General features: G+C 34.9%; 1 protein-coding gene across 1 annotated transcript; it reads right to left on the minus strand.

The window, feature by feature from the left end:
* Positions 1-1,531: 1,531 nt before the first annotated feature.
* Positions 1,532-26,214, minus strand: LOC126824749 (differentially expressed in FDCP 8 homolog A). Its single transcript, XM_056101644.1, has 12 exons — positions 26,176-26,214; positions 24,001-24,479; positions 23,222-23,331; positions 19,160-19,309; positions 13,582-13,726; positions 12,014-12,078; positions 10,228-10,327; positions 7,148-7,275; positions 5,801-5,914; positions 3,636-3,857; positions 2,744-2,853; positions 1,532-2,407 (listed from the first exon to the last, which is right to left on the minus strand). Exons 2-12 carry the CDS (start codon positions 24,461-24,463, stop codon positions 2,341-2,343), a joined length of 1,674 nt encoding a protein of 557 aa, XP_055957619.1. The 5' UTR covers positions 24,464-24,479; positions 26,176-26,214; the 3' UTR covers positions 1,532-2,340.
* Positions 26,215-26,893: the final 679 nt, after the last annotated feature.

Below are 26,893 nucleotides of genomic sequence, written 5' to 3' on the forward strand. Positions count from 1 at the left end.
GTATATTGACACCAAACACCACTACTTAATCAAAATCTTCACATTGTCCGATTTTTCCCACCAAAAATGGCCACCATCTTGGAAATATGTTCATGAAGTGATGAAAAACAATCTGAAATATAGTCATGACCCTTGTAAATACTAATACGGTGGAAAATCAATTATTGATATATCCATAACATTATAAATAAGTTGAAAACAAAATATAAGTTGGAATATTACCGCAAAATGGCTATCTTTCAAATAATGGCGTCCCATACTATGTAGACCTACTCAGAAAAAATGTCAACATTGTTTTTTGTTATCAAACATCAAAATCTACAAAATAAAGCTTGTTCCAGATTTCTACCTGAAAAGCCAACAGATTTACATTAAAGGAGCTAAATGGCTAATATTTGGAACCTCGAAATTGACACAAATTGGTCACAACGCATATAATAATGTAACATGAATGTATATAAATGGACTTACATTCAATCGTTTCTGTTTTTACTGAGTTATGTTCGGCGAAATACCGGAGAAGTCTCAATTGAATGACAATCTCTAGCGTCTAGTTATTCCAATCTACACAGATAGTTTTTATTGCGCATGCTCTCCAGATAAGAATATGACGTCACCGTTTGACATGACTTATGGCACTCGGTAAGTGATATATAATTAGGAAAACTTGCCGCTTTTAAAAAGTTGTTATCAAAATTGCATTGTTTGAAGCGTTTGTAAAATTTTTAGTGTAAAGTTGCCTATGTTTGAAGAAAATCGGATAAACTTGAAAGAAAAACAGCTTCAGACTTTGAAATATTTGTATGATAAAACATTCTTCAAAGGCTTGGTCATGGGCAACGCCGTTGGTAATCCGGGAACTTGAAAGTAGTTCCAATGGCGGACTTCATCATACAGCCGAGGCTAGATGTAGGGTATTGGAATCTGCTGAGGTTTGCCAAGTGGACTTGTGGAATATGGCTAGCCTCGTTCTTTCAGTCCCTTGTTACAAATGAAATGAAATGGGGTTTGTGATATGAGGGAAATTTTGCCCGGGCAGCGGCGCTACGGCCTACTTTTATATCGAATTCAAACTGCCAAGGGATCTTTTACATGGACGCCAATGTGTACACGGGACCTCGGTTTTTCATCCTATCCGAATGACTAGACAGCTGTCCTTGTCAGGCCCTCCGTCCTGCATCACTGACAAGGGGAAACCACGCCGGAAAATCTGGATGAACTTTCTCCGCCAATGCAGGGATCGAACATCCGACCTCCAGGCTAGCGAGCCAGCGTCTTACCCACTTAGCTACCATGATCTCCTTGTTACAAATGGTGCTGATTCGTGTACCAATGGTAAAATGTTTATTTTGTCTTAAATATTGGATATCAGAAGCCCATCTTTTCCAGGTAAGATCACAACATCAATGTTGATTTAAATTGACAAATAATTCGTGTTTTCAATGTCGAGTTAGAGACTTAGCTACTTTAGGGATTGGACTATTCTATAACAACTCTTCAAGATCCTAGTGTAGTAAAGACAAGTAAAACGAAATTTTGAACTATTTATTCAAGATAACATGTTTTCACGTAAAAAAATCTTATTCTCTTAAATATTAATATTATTCCTTATAAATAGGCTATTAAATGACATATTTTGAGTAAACCACCCATACGGCATAACAACTATTTCAAACTTCATCTTGTTGGTCAATTGGGATATTTTATTTGTTAAAGTTTCTCAACCCATGTAATTTGATAAACTTTCAATCATAAAATAATACACTTGATTATGATCACACAGTGATGCTCTTAAGGCACTGATCAGTCTGTCTTTTTTTAAGGGCACCCACATTCCAATGGGTAAACTGGGGATTAATTTGGCGCCCCACCACTCTGCTGCACCCCCACTTTTAAAATCCTATATACAGCCCTGTTCTAGATTATGCAGCTATGTATCTAAAACAAATTCGGTTTTAAGTAATACCCTTAACAGTAATGAATACGACCAGTAACAGGATTATTGATATTTTTAGGAGGCTTATCTATGTACAATAATGATAAAAAGAATAGAAATAAAATTAGTCCCACCATTTATCTCTAAATTCTAAAATTCGAAATCTGTATTATAATCAAATAGAAATAACTAAATACCACTTTCAGTACAAGCCTGGTAGTTTTAAAATAAGATTATAATTTAAAAAGTAAGGTTATGTTAAAATGATTCATATAAAATAAATATATCTTAAAAGTTAATTCAAGTTTTAAAGTAAATAAGCAATTATATAGAAAACAATAACAATAACAGTTAATTCAAGTTTTAAAGTAAATAAGCAATTATAAAGAAAACAATAACAATATTCAATCATCCTTTCTTCTTTCTCTTCTTTTGCATCTTGGACATTTTCCCTCTTGGGCAAAACAGTGTCTGTAATATAGATTTAAGATTTATAATTATTAAAACTTCTGTGAACAAGGGTCATAATTCTAGAAGTAATTGTTGAAGGCTTGATTCTTCATTGTACTAATCTGAATAAAGCATATAAATTTCAATTGGATCAAATTCAAAGACTAAATTGTGTTGCATTCACAAGATTCCACACAGTGAAAAGAGCCATAACTTCACAGACATTTAATAGATCTTTACGTTTCACTAATTTAAACAAGCCAGGGATGTATTCCAGAATGGAAGGTTGCTGAATGCTGAATATCGAATGGGTTCATCCTTTGTTAACAAGGCTTTCAGAAATAAAAAAAATTGTACCTGTGTAAAACATTAGAACACTGAGAGCAAACAACCGCGATGTTATCAAACGGAAATAATACATCACTGTCTTTGCACAATTCACAAACAAAACCTCTTCCTTGACAACGCTGGAATAAAAAATTTATCAGTTGAAATATTCAAGCTTTTGATTTGGGGTTAATTAAAAAGGGCATTAATCCTACAATAGTATATGTACATTAAAGGGCAGTAACTTAGAAGTTAAAAATAGGTTGCCTAACAATCAAACATATGCCCACCAGTAGCTATTCATGTGTTGTAGCAGCTGGATATTTTGTAACAAAGCCTGAAAAATCTCTTTGATTTGGATAAAAACATAATGACATTTGTTTTGCGTGATAAGATGATTTCTTTGAAGACAATGGCAGTTTAATTCAACATTCCAGTCAATTATCTATGTGGACATGCAAGGTAAGGAGGTGAGTATGGCTTATAAAAACCAGTCATTTGTCTATGGAAGGCCTGTTGAGTAGGGAAAGTCAAATTCATCTGTGATCTTTGGAATATAAACATACATTTTAGGTTCCATCAAAATGAGATAAAAATTTTAAAAATTGTGACCAGTAGAGTGTCCACAAACAAATGTGAACAGAATCTGTTCAACAGATGTCTGCACAAATAGATGCATAGACACACTGTGGCAAAGACATAATATATCCACATGAAAATATGGGCATATACCAGCAGCAAATCTTCACATTGTACAACAGAAAAACAGTTAGAAAATCATAATGTTCAATACTGACTGAATTCACAACTAAAAGGAGAAGATGAAAATGTAAAAAGCTAACAGACAACTGAATAGGGTACAATATAGTAAGTCCAGGCTAAACAGACTAAAAGTAATAATCCTTCATTTTAAACATCTTACCTCACAATCAGTTTTAATGTGTTGAGCCCAAGTAGAGTGAACATGGGCTATTTCTGATAATAAAGCATCACTTTGTACTTCCATTAAATCTTTCATACTGTAAATGTCACTACTTTCTACGAAATGTTGACGACTGCTCAATTCCCTCAAAAGTTTTAGCTCCATGGCTTGAGGACATATCAAAATATACTTCTTCATTATCAACAACTCTTCTCTTAGCTTCTAAAAGTATTCAATATAAAAATGCATATACTTTTTAATAATAATATAACTGTCTATACACTGTACAGTTCGCAATCTAAAGAGGTGTGTTAGAAATGAAACTAATATACTTTAGTATTGGTCATTTATTGGCCTTACCCTACCAGTATTTGGTGAGAGGTTATTTAATCTGTGAACAAATAGTACAAATTTGAAGTAACAACTAGCCCAATAATGTAAGTGGTGAGCAGGGCTCAAAATTCACGAAACCCATCGAGGCCATTGCTGTCGAAAACATGCTGTTGTAAATTTCGGAAAAATATCAATAAAATACGACCGCCATTGGCCGTAGAAATACCTTAAATTGCCATCGATAGGATTCATATCGGAAGTCAATTTCATATTGTGTGAGATGCATTTTTTTCGTAAAACTTGGCTAGCTCAATACCTCCCACGATAATTGTCTTTTATAAAGCACAAATGTTCGTGTTCTGTTTCTACCAATGACGTTACTAAAAATAGAACAAATTATCAAAGCAGAAATTGTATGATTGGTAACCCAAAGTAGAGATCTCTTGAGACGCGAGAAATTACGAGATTGAAACGTGAAAATTTTGACAAGCACGAATGTCAGAGAAAAGATTCTATTTTGATGGCATTTTCTAGGTTTTATGAATATATTTTGAATGGGGGCTATGTTTTCAAATAAAGAAATACACAAGCTAAAAATATTTAGAAATGTTGGCAAACATTTCGATTGGAATATAGTGGAAGTAGTTTTGTTATCTATACATGATAGTGCGCGAGTCATGCGCTATAGCCTATTTAGCAGTTTAGCAGACGACAGACGAGGTCACTTGGCATCGTGGAGAGACAATTTCTAACAAAAAAAAGTTTTGAAATGTGAATTTGTGTTTTAACGTCATCTATAGGCTATGTCAAGCGGAGAAGGCCTACAAGACGGAGCCAGGACTTCCGCGGCAAAAGAGTATTGACAAATATACGGTAAATGGATTGCGCATTGACTTCTTGGAAATCATCACACGCGGAGGAAGAGAATATGCGCGGAATCCCTGAATAGCATAGCATAATTAGCGGACGTTTTAGGGCGCGTGTCATTAAAAAATCAAATGTCGTATGTCATGAAAATTTCAATGTCATTTAATCTAAACAATATTTTATTCAATAAACTGAAATGGATTGAACAACAGGCATTTGAGGGCACTTGCAGCCAAAAACTCGTGCTTTTTGTCTCTTTATAACATGCAGAATAAAATGAACAGATGAGCCCTTCTTCTTTTCCAAGTCTGTCGGAATACAACAATTCACAAAATATTTTTTTATTTATTTGAACCCAAACTTGGTAAGAGCTGATTCAACTGCATATCATTATTGAAGTTTATTTAAGTTTTCAACAGATTTTTAAAAAAATGGCCGTCGATAATCTCAAGGATTTGCTGTCTACAGCCATTTTTCAAAAAATGGCCTTAGATACAGATTAGCAAATTTTGAGCCCTGGTGAGTACTACATATTTGGTCCTAGGTTTTTGTACTGATCATGAGTCAGAATGAATCATCCAATTCTTTGGGTGGTTCCTCGCTTTAAATGCAGGAGCATGCTTTATTTTACTCAACAAACACATCAGCCTTATTTCAGTATGCGTAGTTCTTAAAATGGACATCATTTGTATTTCAGCCCGAGTAATGGCAAGATAGCTGGTGTTTAAACATATATGACTACCAGGTATATGTTATAGTTTTGTATTGAATAATGGTTATGTATTAGTAAACAAACCATATAAATTTTGTACTGAATAATGGTTATGCATTAGTGAACACAGATCACATAAGTGTTGCACTATATCTAATAATGGATTAGTCAAGTTACAGAACTATATAAACCCTCTCCAGTTGTATATTTCAAATAACAACTCAATTCAAAACTCAAGTGAAAATTTACTTACTTTTATTTCATTTAATTCATCTACGAAATTAAACAACATGGGATTAATATCATTTATTCTTATCACCGCTCTAGTATACATCAGACGTAGAAACTGTTTAGATGCTCTAGATACCTGTTGATAAAACACAGCATAAATATATATTCACAATATAAGCGGCACAGGGGCCTTAACAACCTGTGTTAATAATGTGTGCATTGAACATTTCGCTTAGAATATGAATTCGTACAACTACAAGATAAAAAGGTATCCTATCTTGTTGAATTACTCAATATTAGAAGGTCAAAATAAAACCAAACAAGCCATGGAATTACACCCACATAGCAGCTTTGTCTAAAAAAAAAAAGGTTGCCATAGACTGCAGATTATCCAAATGGATAACCATTAAGGATCCTTCATGCATTCAAGAAATTTGATCTCTATATCTCTGGAACAGAAAGACCTAGAATATTGAAAATCTACAGCGTTATCCTCTCTGATTCCAATGCTTCACACCAAATTTAAAGATATCCACGCAAGGTGTGGAAGTATGCCCACACAGCAGCTATGCCTCGAATATAAAATCTACATCAAATTGAACATTCTACCTCAATTAGAAGTAGACTTATTGCATCCCCAAGTTTTGATCAATCAAACTGCTTATAGCTGCTTAGGCTAAGCTGAAAATGTTCATAATAGTACTTTGTCAAGACATTCACCTGCACAAAGTTTAAACATTCTTCCTCAAATTGACGAAGATTTATTGTGTCCCAAGGTCTCAACCAATCAAATTTCATGTGTATGGACATACGGAAAGATAAGTAAAGGAACTGTTATCAAAAACATGATTATATTACAAATAGACATACTAAAGAAAATAATGAAGTTGCATAACAACACAAGGTACAATTTTATGGTACACAATTGCTCAGTTTAATACTAAGCGAAGTTACCCATGTCTTTATCATTTGCTTGAACTCAGTAATTGTGTATCCATAAAATTGTACTTTGTGTTAATAGGTTCAATTACTAAATGCCAATCAAAGAAGAAGTTTCATAACATTCCAACAAAAACTCAGACCTGAAGATAGCTTTGATACATTTGCATAAACAGATAAGAATGTTTAGAACAATACATGCTGTGTTACCATCATGTTTTAACAGATGGTTAGCTATAATCAAGAAAGTCAACAGTAAATGCCTCTTATTGTGTTCAATTCAAAAAGTGGATCATACCTACCAAATTTGACAACAATATCAAGCAAGCAGTTTAGTTGAAGTCGATAATTTAAAACAACGACACACAACCGATATATACGGTAATACTCTTAACCTTATCGGCCCAATGAGCTAAAGGCAATTAGCTACCTTTTTAGGTTCAAAATCCCAGTTATGTAACACTCTAGCAGGAATAACCATAGTATCATTCCAGTGACAATATTCACAATAACTCTGTCCACTATAATCACATAACCTTGGTACATTACTGCCAGTTCCTAGGTTTAAAATAAAACAAAACATTAATCAAAGTATATAAAAAAAAAATTAGTTGAGCTCATGAAAGTAGAGAAATGAAGCGACTCACAACAATTGTACAGTAAAAGGACACTGCCGACACCTAAACACATTTAATTACACAGGTGTGTAATGATTCAACAATGACTAACAATTGTCCCCTTGGCTTTAAATTCATTAATAAATTCTCTCTGTCTATGAGCAATGTCGACATTTGCCTGTTTTTGCAGATTTAAATTCAAAACTGAAAAAGACTCCCAAACTATGTGAGAACATTAAAGGTCTTTAGGGGCCCTGGAGCATACCATACACAGACTCCTTCTCAGTTCATACCCACTGTTTTCTCTGAATTCCGGCAGAAAAAAAAAGTAAATGGGAAAATGGATCCACCGCTATGGATATATGAACTCCATTGCAATATACATAACAAATTTGGTTGAAAATTGTTTAGGAGAAATGTCTAAATGTGTGAAAATATAAAGATTTTTTTTAAGTTTCATCAAAATCGGATAAAAATTGTGACTTTTAGAGGGTCCACAAGCTTGGTATTACACACTTTTGCACTATTTGCTTACAAGGAGCGGCCATTTTGTCAGGCAGTTTCGGTCAGATTTTAATGAAATTCGAACTCAACCGTCATTAGGGTGTAACGGTGATACATTTAAACGTTTTTTATCCGGCAGTTTTGGGCTTTTTAAATTGGATAAAAATTGTGGCCTCTAGAGGATCCACAAGCTAAAACGTGATTTTTCGTACAGTCAGGGGCCATAATCCAAGAAGTTATGGTCCAATGTGTGCGAATATCGAAAGGAACTGAGAGCTTTGGGTAATAAACATACATTTTAAGTTTTATCAAAATCGGATAAAAATTGTGACCTCTACAGTGTCCACAAGCTAAAAACATGATTTTTCTTACGATCAGGTGGCCACAATCCATGAAGTTACAGTCCGACACATGCCAATATCGAAAGAAGCCAAGATATTTGGGATATAAACCTATATTTCAAGTTTGTGGAATATTTAAAAATAAAAAGCAAAATCATTTTACTGAACAATCTTCATAGTGCCCCTTGGCATTATGTAATTATCAGTGATTGTTGTAACTGTAAGTTTAACAACAAGCCAACAGTGAGGCTGATGTCCCCCGCCGAAATCCCAAAATAAATAGATGACCAATATTAATTAATCGCACATTTATTTTTTTCAAAGATATCAAGCAATCAATTTACAACAATTTAAAAAGTCAGGAGGGGTCATAACTATAGAAGTATCACATTTAAATTGTTGAAATTTGATTGACTGCCTTGTTTCAGTAATACAATTTGAGAATCCAATTTTATAATTTTTATTTTAAAAGGGTCATAACTCATAACTCTTGAAGCAATCAATGGAAATTGTTGAAATTCAATTGGCTTCTTCATTTCATTAAGTGGAACAATGCACATCTATCTCAAGCAATTGGATGATCACTTTTGTCACAAGAATATTAGATTCTACAAAGCAAAAAAGGGCCATAACTCTAGATGTAATGAATGGAAATTGTTATAATTAGATGTCTGCATCCCACTAATGTTGACAACATATATAAATTTTTAAAAGATTGGCTCATAAATGAAATGTAGTCTGTATACTCTGTAGAGTGCTCACAATAAGTTTTGGGATGGACAGATTTACCTACAGGTGAGATAACAATTTCAATTGCACATTACTCATAAGATATAAATTCATGGCTCGAAATGTTTGCCTGTCTACTTGTCGCGATTTTTTCGTCTGACAGGTAGCAAATAAAACTACATGTCGCTTGTGACAGGTGGACTAAATTTTACTTGATGTTAAGTAAATTGACCACAATACTCACGTCCACGTCACGTACATTTAATTATTCGTTTCTAAATGATTTTACTTGATGTTCAGTAAATTGACCACGATACTCACGTCCTTGTCACGTACATTTAATTATTCATTTCTAAATGCAAGAAATAAGCACGGAAATACCGCGAAAAGCCGCCATTTGCACTGTTTACAATTACATTTCGCTCTGTCGTAGGCGACAGTTACTCACACAGTTTGGAAGTAGACAATTTGATATCAATGAATTTCACACCATCTACGCTTGTTTTGATCTGCTTGACACTAGTTTATAGCATTATGGAGTATTATATCTAAATAAATTAAAACGCACCCCCAAGTCACCTGAAATAATTCTACCGCAACGACACCAAAGTAAATATAGTAGTGGTTGGAATGGAAATGCACACGGCTCGTTGCTTGGTGTATTTAATCATTTAAAAAGTTTTAAACAATTTCCATAAATAAAGGCTATGAATAATTTATAAGACAATTTGAGAAAATCAAAAAATCAGGTCAGAAAAATATTTCATATATAAATATAATTTGTAGCGTAAAAATAGTCTGGATATGTGAGAAGGGAATTCCAGGTGGCGTTATCTGTCCTTCGCACGCGGTACATGTAAATACGGTGCCATGCACAGGTGTGATTTGTGTTTTGATATTCAATTTATTACGGATATTTTTAAATCTGAATTCTACAACTCAACAGTGAAGTATTCGATTTAGTACGGAAGTGTGGTACCATGATACTTTGCGGAAATCACGTGGATACAGATGATAGAATTGTATGAATCTTCGAATCGCCGAGAAGCAGATTCGCCCACTTTCAAGAACTTTTAGGCATTCCGATGTCAAAGAAATAAAAAGGTTTCATATTACGAGATTTATATAGAGCAATGTACGTCAAAGACCTAACCACGTATGTGTGTACCTACATGTATGGATATGTGTGATGTGATTATTCTTTGAGTTTGATAATTAAGAGTGACAGGTTATTTACTGAAGCGACAGGTATGAAAAAAGCTAGCTTTTTTTAAACATTTCAAGGCCTGTATAAATGATCAATTAGATTTTATACATACTATAGGAAACTTGCTGTCGACACTCAAAACATCTGTAATTCTGAGATGCTAAACTTTTCTGTGGGCAAATAGATAACCAATAGGTGGGATTTTCTTCTACCTGTCAATGATAAATATTATCTCAAATGCCATTCTACATTAAGTACATTAGGCGTTTTTTTGTGTTTTTTCTTAATTAAATATAAATGGTGACACACTAAAGCATAATATTGGTGTCTGCCATTATCTCATATGTGATTGAACTGGTTGAACACATTCCAAATACAATTTTAACAGAGGTCATTGCTACAAAAGATGTGTAATGAAGATTTGAAGAAACGGAAGTGACCCAAGAAATGGAAAACGAGTTATCCTTCTATATAACTGACTGAAGTAACAAGCGATAACAGATACATGGTCGAATTTCAGCCCACCTATAATTGTATGTTGCTTTGGATACAGCATCACCAAACCAGCGGTTGCCAGGCAAGATACGCCCACATTTGGCAAGAAATGGATAGAGAACAAGCTAAATAAAAAATGTGATTATTTGTACAGTCAGGGGGCATAATCCAGGAAGTTGTGGTCGGAAATGCACAAAGATCGAAAGGGACTCAGATCTTCGGGATATATTCATATTTTAAGTTTATCAAAATCAGATAATAATTGTGACCATTTCATTGGGCAGTTTCGTTTCGATCTTTCCGAAATTCGAATTCAACCTTCATTATGGTGTAACGGTGAAATATTTAAACGGTTTTTAAAATCAGATAAAAATTGTAAACTCTGGAAGGTCCAGAAGCTAAAAACGCAACTTTTCGTACAATCAGGGGTCATAATCCAGGAAGTTACGGTCTGATATGCGCAAATAGAGAAAGGGACTCAGACCTTCCAGACATAAACATATATTTTAAGTTTCATCAAAATCTGATAAAAAAATAGTGACTTCTAGATGGTCCACAACCTTGGTATTATTACATACTGGTTTCAATTCGATTTTCACGAAATTCAAACTCAACCGTCACTAGGGTGTAAAGATGATACAGTTAAATGTTTTTTAAACTCGGATAAAAATTGTGACCTCTATCAGGGGCCATAATCCAGAAAGTTACAGTTCGATATCGAAAGGAACCAAGATCTTTGGATTATAAACATACATTTCAAGTTTCATCAAAATCAGATAAAAATTGTGACTTCTAGAGGCCCACAACCTTGGAATTACATACCTTTACACTATTTTGATACAAGGTGCGGCCATTTTGTCCGGCAGTTTTGGTCAGATTTTTACAAAATTCGAACTCAACCTTTATTGATTTGTAACAGTGATATATTTAAATGTTTTCTAAAATTGAATACAAATTGTGACTTTTAGGGGGCTCACTAGCTAAAACTGTGATTTTTCAAAAAATCTGGGCAACAATCAAAAGAAACTAAGATCTTTGGGTTATAAACATGTCCACAAGCTGAAAACGTTATTTTTCGTACAATCAGATGTCATAATCCATGAAGTTCCAGTCCAATACATGCCAATTTCAAAAGGAACCAAGATCTTTGGGAGATACACCTATATTTCAAGTTTCGTTAAAATTGGATAAAAAGTTTGATCTGTAGAGTGTCCACAAATAAAATGTGAACAGACGGATGGACGACAATATACCTTCGCTGTTCTTTTTTTTTTAATGAAACCTAGATCTATGAAAAGTATCAAATTTTGATTACTGAGAATAAGGATTCTACATTTTGTTCAATTTTGAACTTATTTACAATGATTTATGATCCTTTGACAATTTCCATTACTGGTACTTACTTTTAATTTAGCACAGGTTCTTGTAATTTGGTTTAAGCATTTGACATGACAAGAATAACCACAGTCTAAACAGAAAAATAGGTTGTTAGTAATAGGTTGATCTATTTCTATTATAGAATAGATTGTCTCAACAGCTGATTATCAATAAATATCCTCCGAATGATCATTTTCATAACACTATACAATATTTTGTCCCAAGAATCCTAATAACAACTCAGTTAAAGAGTACACTGAAGCAAAGATTAAAAGTAAAGACATAACGGAAAAGACAAAAATTCAAAGTCATTAATTTCACTCCAGTTGTCTAAATAAATGTTTGAATACCATTTAACAAAGTATCTTTTGCTTTGTCTATCTTGATAAAAGAAGTCTTTTCTGTTATCATTATTTATAACAGAAAAGACATACTTTGACTGCCTGCACTCTTTCACATTGTATAAACATGCATGATATTAACAGTGCTTTGACCACCTCATTCCCTGGTTTTCTGAGTGAAAACCTCTCCATCAGTCAGTGTTTTATGTCTTGGAACAGACCAACAGAAGAGACATACAATTTGTGCGACAACCATGTGTGATCAACTTAATTGTTTGGATTTTCCATTCTATGAAATGTTTCTTTCTATACTATTATGTAGGATTTTCCTGTTTGACCATAACCCTATCTTTGATTTAATAGCGACGCCTAGTGACAAACATGATAATGGGACGTATGGTTAACTCGCTAACAAAGTATTAACGATAGGACATTTTATTCGACTCTACTGGATGGCTAATTGAAAAGCACTGTAATTTTTACTGGCTTTTCAATTTTAAAAGCAGATTTTCAAGTTCAAAGTTGAGAATGATTAGTTTTACCACATAACGGAATGGACATTTTGACAACATAATTTTATATATATATACTGATTTTATTTTGAATAATAACCTTGTAAAAATATTTTTCGGAAAAAGGTACTTCCATGCTGATGTACAATATTGTTTTTTTTTAATGGTTGCGAAAATTTTACATCACATATTGAGTAAACCATTTTTTTCCCCTTATTTGTACTTTTTACATTTTTGTGGAAATAGACCATATGAATATGATCAAAGGTGTCAAGTAGAGATCAATGGGTTCTATAGGGTCAAAACTAGAAATTAGGTCAGTAATGTTAAAAAAAAGGGGTTACTGGTACTGATTTAATAGAACTATTCAATTTTTTAGAAATGAGGCAAAATGCCATTAATTCAAAACAATTAACTTTTTGATAGTAATCAACAGGATTTAAAACATTATATGTGTAAGTATTTATGTATTAAACAGTAATCAACTGAGTTTAAAACATTATAAGTGTAAGTATTAATGTCAACTGAGTTTAAAACATTTTTAAGTGTAAGTATTAAAAGCATTAAACAGTAATCAACTAGGTTTAAAACATTATAAGTGTAAGTGTTAATATACCTATTTAGTGTAGGTATGAATGGATAATACTTGATTTAATGCAGTCACATGGTAATTATAATCCATTAGATGTGTTATCGTACAAACAAACAGACATTACATATATTATAAATGTATATACATACCTAAACATCTATACCACTGTTGTATCATACCCCATATAACACCATTACATTTCTCACAATAATATTTCGAACTACTGCTTTGTTTTTCTTTAAATCTGTGTCCTGTAACAGCTTTAATCTCAGGATCTATATTATCTGGACCTTCCTTATAATATAAACAATGATTTGATCTTAGATACAAAGTACTGAAGAAATACCAACACATAAATTAGACTTAATATTTTAAACATGGACCCGGGGCATGTCAGACCCTAATATACACCCATTTTCAGTAAAGTTGTCTCTGCTGGCTATGAACAGATCCAGTTTAAAAGATGCATTATATACTATTCAAAAAAAGTAGGGGATATTTGATTTTTAAGTGTTATTAAAGTCACCTAATGAAACTGACGAAGAAACAATGACAAAATGAAATGAAGTTCACATTCATCGATTTATTCCAAATGATCGTTAGACTAAGTAAGGCACAGACTGACCATTATAAGGGTAAAATGATACCCGGGGTCAAACAGCAAAGTTACCACAGCATCACAACCAAGTCAGTAACGGGTAAATCCTCCTCTGTTTGCCAAACAAGCATTGATCCGACGTGGCATACTCCTAATGAGACGTCTAAGGTCATTTTGGTCCAGATTGTCCCATTCCTGTTGCAACGCAGCAGCAAGTTCTTGGATATTGGCAGGACGTTGTTGACGTTGACGTAACCTCTGTCCAAGCATGTCCCAGACATGCTCGATGGGGGAGAGGTCGGGACTCAGTGCTGGCCAAGGTAATGTGGTGATGTTCTGTTGTTGGAGGTAACCTGTAACGATCCTGGCCCTGTGACATCTTGCGTTGTCATCCTGGAAGATGAAACGGCGGCCATGACGTCGTGCGAACGGCACAACATGGACTGCCAAGATGTTGTCCCGGTAGTAATGGCCTGTAACACGCCCTGCAACAACATGTAAAGCCGTTCTTCCAGCAACAGTGATGCCTCCCCACACCATAACAGAACCACCCCCAAATCGATCATGTCTGATGACGTTAACGTCTTGGAAGCGCTCGTTTCGACGACGCCACACCCTCCTACGTCTGTCCAAAAAATCAACAGTGAACCTTGACTCATCTGAAAACATCACATTGCTCCAGCGTCGATTATCCCAGTGTTGACGATCCCTACACCAACGACGTCTTGCCTGAATGTGATGATCTCTCAAACAAGGGATCACGCGAGGACGTCGGGCGCGAAGGTGACCCCTATGCAGTCGATTCCGAATCGTCTGGCCACTCACTCTCACACCAGTGTCTGTACGAAGACGAGCGCTGATCTGATTTGCTGTGATGACACGATTTCTCAAGGCCAAGGTACGGATAAATCGATCCTGGGCTTGAGTTGTCGCCCTTGGTCGACCTGAGCGTGGTCTGTCCTGTACAGATTGTGTATCACGGTATCTGGACCATAGCCTGCTTATGACAGACTGAGAAACATTCATCGTCCGCGCCACAACCGCCTGTGTTGTGCCGATCTGTAGCATGCCAAGGGCACGTAACCTTTCATTTTGGGTAAGCCGACGCATATCAAAATTTGTTTTCTGGTCACTAAAACAATTAAACTGATGTTTCCACCCTGGAATTCAATGCCACAATGACTGTAACATTCAAAGTCAGAGTCGTGCAAATCTTGGGTTGGACCGCCATGATGATCCCAAGCATCACCTGCATTCCATGCGGTAGCTATTGGTGCGTTTGGGCGTCACATGTAACTGGAAATGTTTCTTCTGTTAGGTTCTATAGTGACTTTTTTCATAGTCATTTGCATATTTTAGTATTATGCCCCCAAAATCAAATATCCCCTACTTTTTTTGAATAGTATATAAGAATTAGATAAAGAAATGAAATGAAATGGAGTTTAACGTCCTACTGTTTTGTCCCGATTGGGCTAACGAAGACGGGCATACAACATACAGTGTGCTATGAGAGAAATTTTGTCCAGACTCTTAATCTTATATCAAATTATAACTGCCAAGGGATCATTTACGTGCACGCTGATGTGTACACAGGATATTGATTTTTTTGTCTAATCCGAATTTCAAGGGGGAACACAGGATATCCAGGTTGCATTATGCAAGAGCTAAATCTGCCTATTGCAGGTCTTTCTTTAGGCCTGAAATGTTATCTAAACTATTAACTAGACATTAATTAACCTATCCAGACCATAATCAACTCTAGATGGCATCGCTAGCCTGTGATCATTAGTGGATTATGAACCAATTTACAGCATAACTTTCCTTCACGATTTAACGATTAAATGGATAATCGAGACTATGCTGTTTATCGTACTGACTTTAGTAATGATGATCAAGGCTAGCCGGAAATTTCAACCGCTTAGTTCTTGGTTCATAGTGGATCAATTTGAATGAAATTTTCAACAAATTGCCTTTACGTTATCTAGTGTTTAACTATTATAGTGAGAACTGCCAACTCGTTATCAAATCTCCCATAATGTATCTTTAAGCCAATGTTTTAATCACTGAGCCGCCGCGGTTCCTAATTATTAGATAAAGAGCTGGCCTTTCTTACTATAATAGTTTAAAAATATATCAAAAAAAATGATTATATTAAAAAGATTTAGACTAAATAGTCTTGATTGTCAAGTACCATTGCTACGATAATAAACAAAGTCTTGATCGTCCAATTTAACATTAACTGAATCTATGGTGCAAAAGGTTGAATCCATTTAATACCTCAGCCATCCGATGGTCTAAGAAAAATTAATTAAGGCTTGTCATGTGAAGAAATGTCTATCAGCATTTTGTGGCGTGGTTCCCCTTTGTCAGTGGTGCATTACAGAGGACCCAACAGACAGCTGTCTGATCGTTTGATTGGGACGGAAAAATGAGATCCTGTGTACAAATTGGCAGTTGGAATTTGACATAAGAGTAGACAGGTGCACCTCTTAAAGGGCAAAATTTCCCTCATAGTACACTGTATGACGTATGCCTGTCTTCATCAGTCCAGTCACAGCAGAAAGTTAAACCCCATTCATTTCATTTTAATAAATGCTGTAATAAACTATGGAGTTCCTTTCCTTGAAAAAGATATAATCTGTTCAAATAGCAAAACAATCAGATTATAACATATTATAGTCTGGGTGTTCCAAGTTTTACATTTCCAAGATGGAAGGTTCACTGTTACTGGTGGACATTTTCAGAATGTTTGCAAAGGCAAAATGTTTTCTTTCAGAATCATTTCTTCTATGTGTTCTACATAAATTCATTTCTTCTTGTAATGGTTTCAAGAATATTTCTACAATTTCCCATCATGTAACTTAAGTTGACAAGGATGATTATTGTGTAATCCACAGAAAACTTTCATCTTTTCTTTCTTCTCCAAGGTCTAACTCTCAGCATCTGTTTTCTACTACTACGGTGAAGAATTTTCAAAGGCTTTATCAATGTTATATTGCCTTTGATGTTCAAATAAGAAATAAAATGGAGTTGAATGTCCTGCTTGAAATGAAATGAAATGGTGTTTAATTTTAATGGCACGTCAGTACCAACCAGGCTATATTGCACCATCACCAGCTAATGAAGACAGGCATTTGCCATGCAGTACCCTATTAGTGAAATTTTGCCTACATAGCAGAGCTTCCGTCTACTCTTGATCAATTCTGATTGTCAAAGTTTCTTTTACGTGTACACCAAGGAGTACCCATGTTTTTCCATCCATTCGAAGGACTCAACACTTTCTGATTTTCCAGGTTTCGAATCCCTGGTTGTACGTGACAAGGAGAAAGGTCGCCTGTCCAACCTTGTGGGTTTTCTCCGGGTCCTCCGGTTTCCTCCCACTGCTAAAGACCTCTACGCACAAGCAAATTATTGAAATATAATTAATAGCATGTTAGTCCTGAAATGACAAAGTTTGTGTCGAGCGGACGGTAAACCCTATTTCTCTCTCTCTCTCTAATTTTCCATCCTGTGCCACTGAGAAAGGGACACCAGGAATACCCTAGTTAGAGAGCCAGTGTCATACTCACTCAGTCAGTAATGAGACAACTCTGAACAAAGACAACTCGGACTAAGACCGACCAGTCGGACCAACTGAAGACCACTCGAAACCAAGATTAGAGGACCACTAGGACCAAGACACAGTCCAAGACAGAAGACCACTCACACAAAATTAAAATAAAAGACTACTCAACATATTGTTATCTATTTATTTATTTAGAAGACTACTCGGTATCAAGACATGTTCCGGGACAGATGACCACTCTTACCAAATTAAAATAAAATACTCAACATATTGTTATTTACTTATTATTAAATAAAGACCACTCGGACCAATATTTTGGTTAACGGTTATTATCTTTATTATATTTTACATGTAAGTATTTTTGCATATTTGATATAAAAAAAAGTTGATGAATTTATCTGAAATAGGTTAAAGGTACATTATGGGAGATTTTTATAAGGAGTTAGCCATTCTTGCTATAACAGTTCAAAAATAGATGATGAATAAAGAATATATTAAAAATTTCTGTCAAACTACTTTATTCTGAACATAGTTATCACCAGTGTAATTTTTGACTAAAAATGGGATTGAATTCCATCTTCACCGCTTCTTAGTATGGCCGATCGTTTGATTGACAGGCACTAACTCCACCTACATAATCTCTGCTGTCTTTTGTCTGCTGTCATCATATCCGAATTTGTGTTTTACCTTTTTGGATTTTTATAACAACTGGACAAAATGAGTGAGAGGGTAAATTTTCATTCTTACTTGTATTTTGGGCATGCATTAAATCAAGTGAATATAGGACATAATATTATAATACAATTATGATAAATCTATAGGTATACACCAGTGGCGTCGTGCCTATTGGGGAAATAAAAATATTTTTATTGATATTATTAAGACAGAAGACCTGTCCGTCTGTATTAGTCATCACACGGTCTCCAGGAATTGTATAATTTGTCATTATTTGTGTTTAGTTTATTGCACTTTAAATAGTTTAGATGTCATTTGTTAAGGCATCGCTCAACAGTGGCCTCGCTTCGTACACTCTATCATTTAGCCTCGATCCAGGAGTATGACGTCAACGTAATGGTTAATCTCCGCTCACGACAGCATTAAAAATTAAATTAGTCAACGAAATCCCGTTTAAATCCAAGCTGAATCCAAGCCATCTGTGGGTCTACAGAGTTGATTTTGTGCTTGTTGTGTAAATAAAGATCTAATTTATAATTTCTATGACATCTGAAGCCTAAATAAAGACTTGCAATAATCAGATTTAGCTCTTGCATAATGTATGTTTAACTTAAATCATGTAAGAAAATAGTAATATGAAACAAATGGTTATTAAAAGGCTCTGCCAAACAATAAAACATTAGAGGCACTTACGGTTCTTTGATAATCATAGTTTCCCATAAAAGTAATAATATGCTGTTGAATTTATTTGAAAATATTTACACAACATGCACGGTTATTGAAAGTCCTTACCAATTTTAATAACTAATGATGCATTTTACAAATGAAACTATTTATAGACAGTTAATGGCCAGGTTTCATTTTTTCACATTATGACTTACAATATTACCTTCAACTCTTGTTTCTTTAATCTTAACTGTATAAGCTTTTTCACTAAATTTTTGTATTTATCAGAATTAGGTTGAACTGCTTTGATCAAGTGTTTGCAAGCACTGATTGCCAGCTCGAGTTCTTCTTGACTACTTAGACCAAAGTGCCCCTGTAAAAAAATGTCATAAGAATTATAAATATTGAAGAGTCCAAGCATTTTTTTCAAAATTCCAATTCATGACATCACTTCAAAAATCAAAATTCTAATTGAAAAGATCGAATGTGGTCTCTACCACGCATGCATATGACCTAATTTTAATTCTGATTATCTCAATTTTGAAAATGAGGTCTGATATTTAACTTTTTAGAGTAATCTCTCTAAGTTAAAATTCACAGGAAGTGTCACCATTTTGAAAACGGAAGTCAGTCTTTAAAATCTATCTCTCGTCCTACAATTCTTATCCAATTTTCAATATCGTCATATTTTTGGAAACCAATCGGATAAAAATCGGATAAAAATTGTGACCTCTTGAGGATCCACAACCTTTTACACTATTTGCGTACAAGGAGCGACATTTTGTCAAGCAGTTTCGGTCTAATTTTCACGAAATTCGAACTCCAGCATCATTTGGTAACAGTGATATATTGGTGAGATTATAATTTTGATATTTGACCTAAACCAGCGTCTTACTAACTGAAAAATATTTAGATATTAAAATTCTAATTTCAGTGATCGATTGCAAATTGTGAATGGTTTCCCAAAATATAAGATACTCAAAGTCGGATAAGAATTTGTTGGACAAGATAGTTTTTAAAGATTGACTTCCGTTTTTTCACCCGGGCAAAATTTCTGTTTCCTAAAAGTTGCCCAGAGCCTTTTTTGCAAATCAGTTTTGATAAAACTTTCAAATTTAGCTCCATATGTCCCACTTAATCCTTTGACATCAAAATTTGACCGAATTTCAAAGTTTTGTACTATCATTAGAAAATTGAATTTTATGATGTCGCTTTAAATAAATCTAGGTCAAATATCAAAATTCTGATCTAAGAGATAGGTTGCAAATTGTGAATGGTTTCCCAAAATATAAAGATGATGAAAATCGGATAAGAATTGTAAAAGGAGATAGATTTTAAAGATTGACTCCTGTTTCCAATGGTGGCACTTCGGCGAGATTACTCTAAACTGTTGTTAGATGACTATTAATGACAAAGATTGTTAAAGCTGAACTCTGATTACAAAACTACAGAAATAATTAAATTAAAAAAATTAACGCTTTAATTAATCACCATATTTGTTTTTAAGTTGTAGAACAATCATGGCGATTGTACGGCGTACAAATACAAAGGCAGGCCATGCGCACACCCAGTTCATGCCTTGTCAACCACACTGTCCACATCCGGCTAGCAATATTTCAGCTGACTGATTGACATTTTTTCACTATCAGTTTACTGAAAATATTATTGCTACATAATTATTATGTCTGATCAGGTACATATTATTTTACTAATCAGAGGAAATACGTAAACCACGGTGTACTTTTGCTCTAAAAATATGAGAAAAACTGCCTTACCCCAACAATAACAAATCTACCAACACCAACAATTTTTTTCCTATTTCTTGCAATGTTTTGTACAACAGCGTGGAAACACCAAATATTTTCTAGTATTACAAAGTCTAGTATTATCGTTCCAAAATGGATCCAAAGCAGCAATAAAACTGTTGTTCTCTCCATCAAAGAAGTATGTTTTCACTTTAAAATATTCACCATCTTGCGAAGTACATGGATGTAGTTATGTCCCTTGATGTTATGTCAACAACATAGAATTGGTTGGTGTTGGTAGATTTTTTTATTGTTTGGATATGTACCTGATCAGATATAATAATTGTGTAGCAATTAATAATACTTTCAGTAAACTGTTAGTGAAAAAACGTCAATCAGTCAGTAGGTAATTGGTAGTTGAAATATTGCTAGCCAGATGTGGACAGTGTGGTTGACAAGGCGTGGACTGGATGTGGGCGTGGCCTGCCTTTGTTTTTGTACGCCGTACAATCGCCATGATTGTTCTACAACTTGAAAACAAGTATGGCGATTGTTTAGGGTGTTAATTTTTTTTATTTGATTATTTCTGTAGTTTTGTAATCGGAGTTCAGCTTTAAATATTATAAAATAGTTTTTATAAATAAGAAGATACAGTCAATAACTCAGTTCTCTAATAAACTTAACAATGAATATAAATTTCAGTCTGATCAGATGATAACGTCTGATGCTAGAGCATTCAAAAGATTCTACAGGTAAATGGAAACTGTTGAAATTTGATAGGATTCATCATTTCACTGATCTTAACAATATATACTATTCAAAAAAAGTAGGGGATATTTGATTTTTAAGTGTTATTAAAGTCACCTAATGAAACTGACGAAGAAACAAATGACAAAATGAAATGAAGTTCACATTCATCGATTTATTCCAAATGATCGTTAGACTAAGTAAGGCACAGACTGACCATTATAAGGGTAAAATGATACCCGGGGTCAAACAGCAAAGTTACCACAGCATCACAACCAAGTCAGTAACGGGTAAATCCTCCTCTGTTTGCCAAACAAGCATTGATCCGACGTGGCATACTCCTAATGAGACGTCTAAGGTCATTTTGGTCCAGATTGTCCCATTCCTGTTGCAACGCAGCAGCAAGTTCTTGGACATTGGCAGGACGTTGTTGACGTTGACGTAACCTCTGTCCAAGCATGTCCCAGACATGCTCGATGGGGGAGAGGTCGGGACTCAGTGCTGGCCAAGGTAATGTGGTGATGTTCTGTTGTTGGAGGTAACCTGTAACGATCCTGGCCCTGTGACATCTTGCGTTGTCATCCTGGAAGATGAAACGGCGGCCATGACATCGTGCGAACGGCACAACATGGACTGCCAAGATGTTGTCCCGGTAGTACTGCCTTGTAACACGCCCTGCAACAACATGTAAAGCCGTTCTTCCAGCAACAGTGATGCCACCCCACACCATAACAGAACCACCCCCCAATCGATCATGTCTGATGACGTTAACGTCTTGGAAGCGCTCGTTTCGACGACGCCACACCCTCCTACGTCTGTCCAAAAAATCAACAGTGAACCTTGACTCATCTGAAAACATCACATTGCTCCAGCGTCGATTATCCCAGTGTTGACGATCCCTGCACCAACGACGTCTTGCCTGAATGTGATGATCTCTCAAACAAGGGATCACGCGAGGACGTCGGGCGCGAAGGTGACCCCTATGCAGTCGATTCCGAATCGTCTGGCCACTCACTCTCACACCAGTGTCTGTTTGAAGACGAGCGCTGATCTGATTTGCTGTGATGACACGATTTCTCAAGGCCAAGGTAATCGATCCTGGGCTTGAGTTGTCGCCCTTGGTCGACCTGAGCGTGGTCTGTCCTGTACAGATTGTGTATCACGGTATCTGGACCATAGCCTGCTTATGACAGACTGAGAAACATTCATCGTCCGCGCCACAACCGCCTGTGTTGTGCCGATCTGTAGCATGCCAAGGGCACGTAACCTTTCATTTTGGGTAAGCCGACGCATATCAAAATTTGTTTTCTGGTCACTAAAACAATTAAACTGATGTTTCCACCCTGGAATTCAATGCCACAATGACTGTAACATTCAAAGTCAGAGTCGTGCAAATCTTGGGTTGGACCCCCATGATGATCCCAAGCATCACCTGCATTCCATGCGGTAGCTATTGGTGCGTTTGGGCGTCACATGTAACTGGAAATGTTTCTTCTGTTAGGTTCTATAGTGACTTTTTTCGTAGTCATTTGCATATTTTAGTATTATGCCCCCAAAATCAAATATCCCCTACTTTTTTTGAATAGTATATGTAAAAAAAATTGTTATTCACATGATTCTACAAAGTAGTGAGGGACAATAACCCTGGAAGTTATATGTATTATTAGAAATTGCTGGAATTCTTCGTCTGACATATTGGATGATAAATATGGTCTGTAGAGAATTCACAAGAAATATTAGGCAACATATCTGACCTACAATTCAATATAGGCGTATAAAAATTAATCCTTTACCTCGGGATGTGAGAAATGGTCTTCTGCAAGTCCAAGATCAGCAAAAGTAATTTCCTCACTATCTGAATTACCATCTTCAGTTGGCGTAAATTCATTACTGCAAAACGATTCTACCGAGAAAAGGGGTTGAATAATCAATTAGTTTATCGATCAAGTATACAATGTACATGTTCCTCTCATTCAGTATATAAATCAAGAGAAGTAATTCTGGGTGCAACATCCAGAAATCATTCAAACCAAATTGGTGTTCAACTTATTAAAACAGTCTCAAAATAGGTGATGCACCTCTTTCATACATGTAAAATGTTCAATAAAAAAATAGAAAACCATAATCGCTAAGTTTACAAAAAGTTGAAATTCTGACTAAGCTCAATGCTACATGTATATAAATTGCAGAAAGCTTATATCGAATTCCAACTGCCAAGGTATCTTTTACGTGTACACCAATGTATACACGGGGCCTCAGTTTTTCGTACCATCCGAACGACTAGACAGCTGTCCTTGTCAAATCCTCCGTTCTGCACCACTGACAAGGGGAAACCCCATCGGAAAATCACGATAGACTCTCTCGGCCAATGCAGGGATTGAACAAACGACCTCCAGGCTAGCGAGCCAGCATCTTACCAACTTAGCCACCGTGGCTAACTGCTTTTATAAAATACACCGAAACCTTTCAATCTCTAATAAATAACAGTGTCTGTAGTTTGACAGTATTTTACGATTCATATACTGGATCCTCAGTATTTTCTATTAACCAGTAATAAAATGATAGGTATTACCTGATCTTGTGTTATTTATTAAATCTTCTTGATCTGGAGTTAGAAAGTAATTATCTTTGAAATCGTCAAAATATTCATCATCAATATTTAAATCTCTATCAAAAGGATTGAAACGATTCAACTGTTTTTCAGGACTAGCACTAACATCATACAATCTACTAGATGGAGAAGAAAGTGAATTCAAATCTCTGTCACTTTTATTAACAGGTGAAATATTCTTTCCAATATTTGATGGCTGTTTCAATTTGTTATGTGGTTGTTTGTCTGAGGTAATTTGCCAAGAATTAGTGGGCATTTTTGAATTAACAGCACCATTAAGTAGCCTACTAGCTTCATTTGACTGGCTCTCATCATCCGATTCAAACTGTGATGCTTCTGTAAGAACAGCTCCAGTCATTTTAACAACGGCTGTTTTAGTTTCAATTCTATGATATTTATTATCCATTTTCCGTTCTGATTCCATTTTCCATTCACACAACCTGTAATAATATAACCACAGAAATAAGGTAGAAAATCTTTACATATATGCCCCTCATTATAAAGTTAATTAAAAGGAGTTTTAAGGGACACCATTCATTCTGAGACTAAAATATTGCCAAAATGTGTGTCTACTATAACAAAAGTAAGCTTAACAATCTAATAATGTACAATCTAATGATGTACCCCACCGCACATCTCGTCTTTCACACATGGAGCTACATGTACATGCAAAATTTGTGTGAAATTTCAAGGATTTCATTATGTTAAAGACTTATTGTTAATTATTTATATTCCAGTCAATCGCAAAGATAATTTTCTATGTGTCAAAACGTTTTGTTAAGTTTTAAATAATGACGAACTATCTAGAATATATTTTCGTTTACAACATCACCAAGATCATTGTTACCTTTAAGATAGATAGACCGTTTGTTGGTCATATGGCAGTGTATTAATAGTTGTATTGCAGATATCGGAATAATTATTAGTATTATTACAGTAGAGAAAATAATGTTCGGGATTCTCTATTTGATGGACACATGAGCACTTTGGGTTATCATTGATATTCATTCATAAGGAATTTATGGAAGTTTAAATTACTTTTGTTGTTACGAATCCTGCAATGGATTACTTGGTACTGACGTTGTCAAAATAGTAATACTTTGGGATTTTAAACTGACTGATTATATTATATAGCTCTCGCTTAAAGGTAGAAATATTTTGGGCATCTTTAATTCCTTCAGGCAAAATATTCTATTCATCAATTACCGACAGAAAAAAGGAGTTTTTGTGTAACAAAATTTTAGCATGATTTTTTGCTATATTGGGTTTGATTATGTACCAGATAAAGATTTAGATCAGTAACTTTTCAGGGTACAAGGATATTTAAATATCCGTGGGTTTGATTTTTGGACATTTCATTGAATAAGACAAATTGTTTGTGTGAAGTGCCTCTAACAAGGCCTGTAATAGTATGTAATGCGTCCAAGTGTAGTTTTTCAAGTTTAGCGGCAGAGTCTTGACTACAGTTATTCCACACGTCAGTGTAATCAAATATTGGCAGAATAAAACTTTTGTAAATTTACGCGAGATTCTGTATTTGAAACTGTGAAAGCATTCAATCATCTTACTGGCTTTGGCAATAACATAATTGACATGGGAAGACCATTTACAGCTTCTATGAAATATTATTCCGAGATGTTTAAGTTCAGCCCCATTGAAATTCAGTTTAACATTAGTTAGCATATGTTTTCGGGAGAATTTCATGGATAGAGTTGATATCATTTATTACATCGTTGATATAGATCAAGAAAAGGAGGCGTCCCATGACAGAGCCCTGGGGAACTTCTGAAAATACGGTTTTTAACTTGGAATATTCACCTTTAAACACAACAGCCTGTTTTCGATTTTGTAAATAGTTTTTGATGAGTGAAAGTATTTTACCCTTTATGCCAATGGCATTTAGTTTATGTAGTAGACCTTTATGCCACACACGATCAAACGTCTTGCTGATGTCAAAAAATATAACTTTGACTTCAGTACCTTGCTTAAGGGTCTTGGAAATTTCATCATAAATATCTAAAAGTTGGTAGACTTTGGAGTCATTGGGTCTAAATCCAAACTGAAAATCGGTTAATATATCATGAGTGAGAACAAAGTTATGAATAAACTTATAAATACACTTCTCGAAAACCTTACCTAAAGTACTAAGCAAGGATATAGGTCAATAGTTACAACAATCATTGTGGATCTCCCTTCTTAAATATCACAACAATATTTGCCATTTTCCATCTGTTGGGAAAAGTTGTATTTGATGACAAAGAGTGAAAATTTTACTTAATGGAACTGCCAGGCTATGTGAAAAAGATTTTAATATTTTGTTATTAATAAGATCAGGGCCACTAGCTTTATTTGTGGACAGTGAATTTAGAATATCGAAGACAAGATTAGATGTGTACATTGGTTCTTCAATTGCAAAATCATTGAAGGTAATGGTAGAGACTATATCATCAATATTGTCCGGCATTGTCTATTTAATAAAAAAGGAGTTTAAGATATTTGCCTTGTCTTATCTCCGTATTTGATTTTATTATCAAAATCAAGTAGGGGTGGTAATTCCCTTTTTTAGTTTCCATTTTTTATACCAAATTGCTTGGCAAGATTCCACCAGTGTTTCTCTTGAAAACAATTTGAACTAATGTCGCTATCTATTTTGTGATAATAGTCCAGCTTTGCTTTTCGAATTTCTGAAATGACAAAATTCCTGTTCTTATGAAAACATTGCCAGTGGGTGGGAAAGTATTTTGCCTTTTTATCAATACAATTTCTTTTCCTAATTATTTTTATGGTGTACCCATTCATCCATGGAGTATCACCTGTTCGAATTGTTACAAATTTGTGTCTAACGAAATTGTTT

This window comes from Patella vulgata, chromosome 6, assembly GCF_932274485.2.
Source record: "Patella vulgata chromosome 6, xgPatVulg1.2, whole genome shotgun sequence".
NCBI classification, from domain to species: domain Eukaryota; kingdom Metazoa; phylum Mollusca; class Gastropoda; family Patellidae; genus Patella; species Patella vulgata.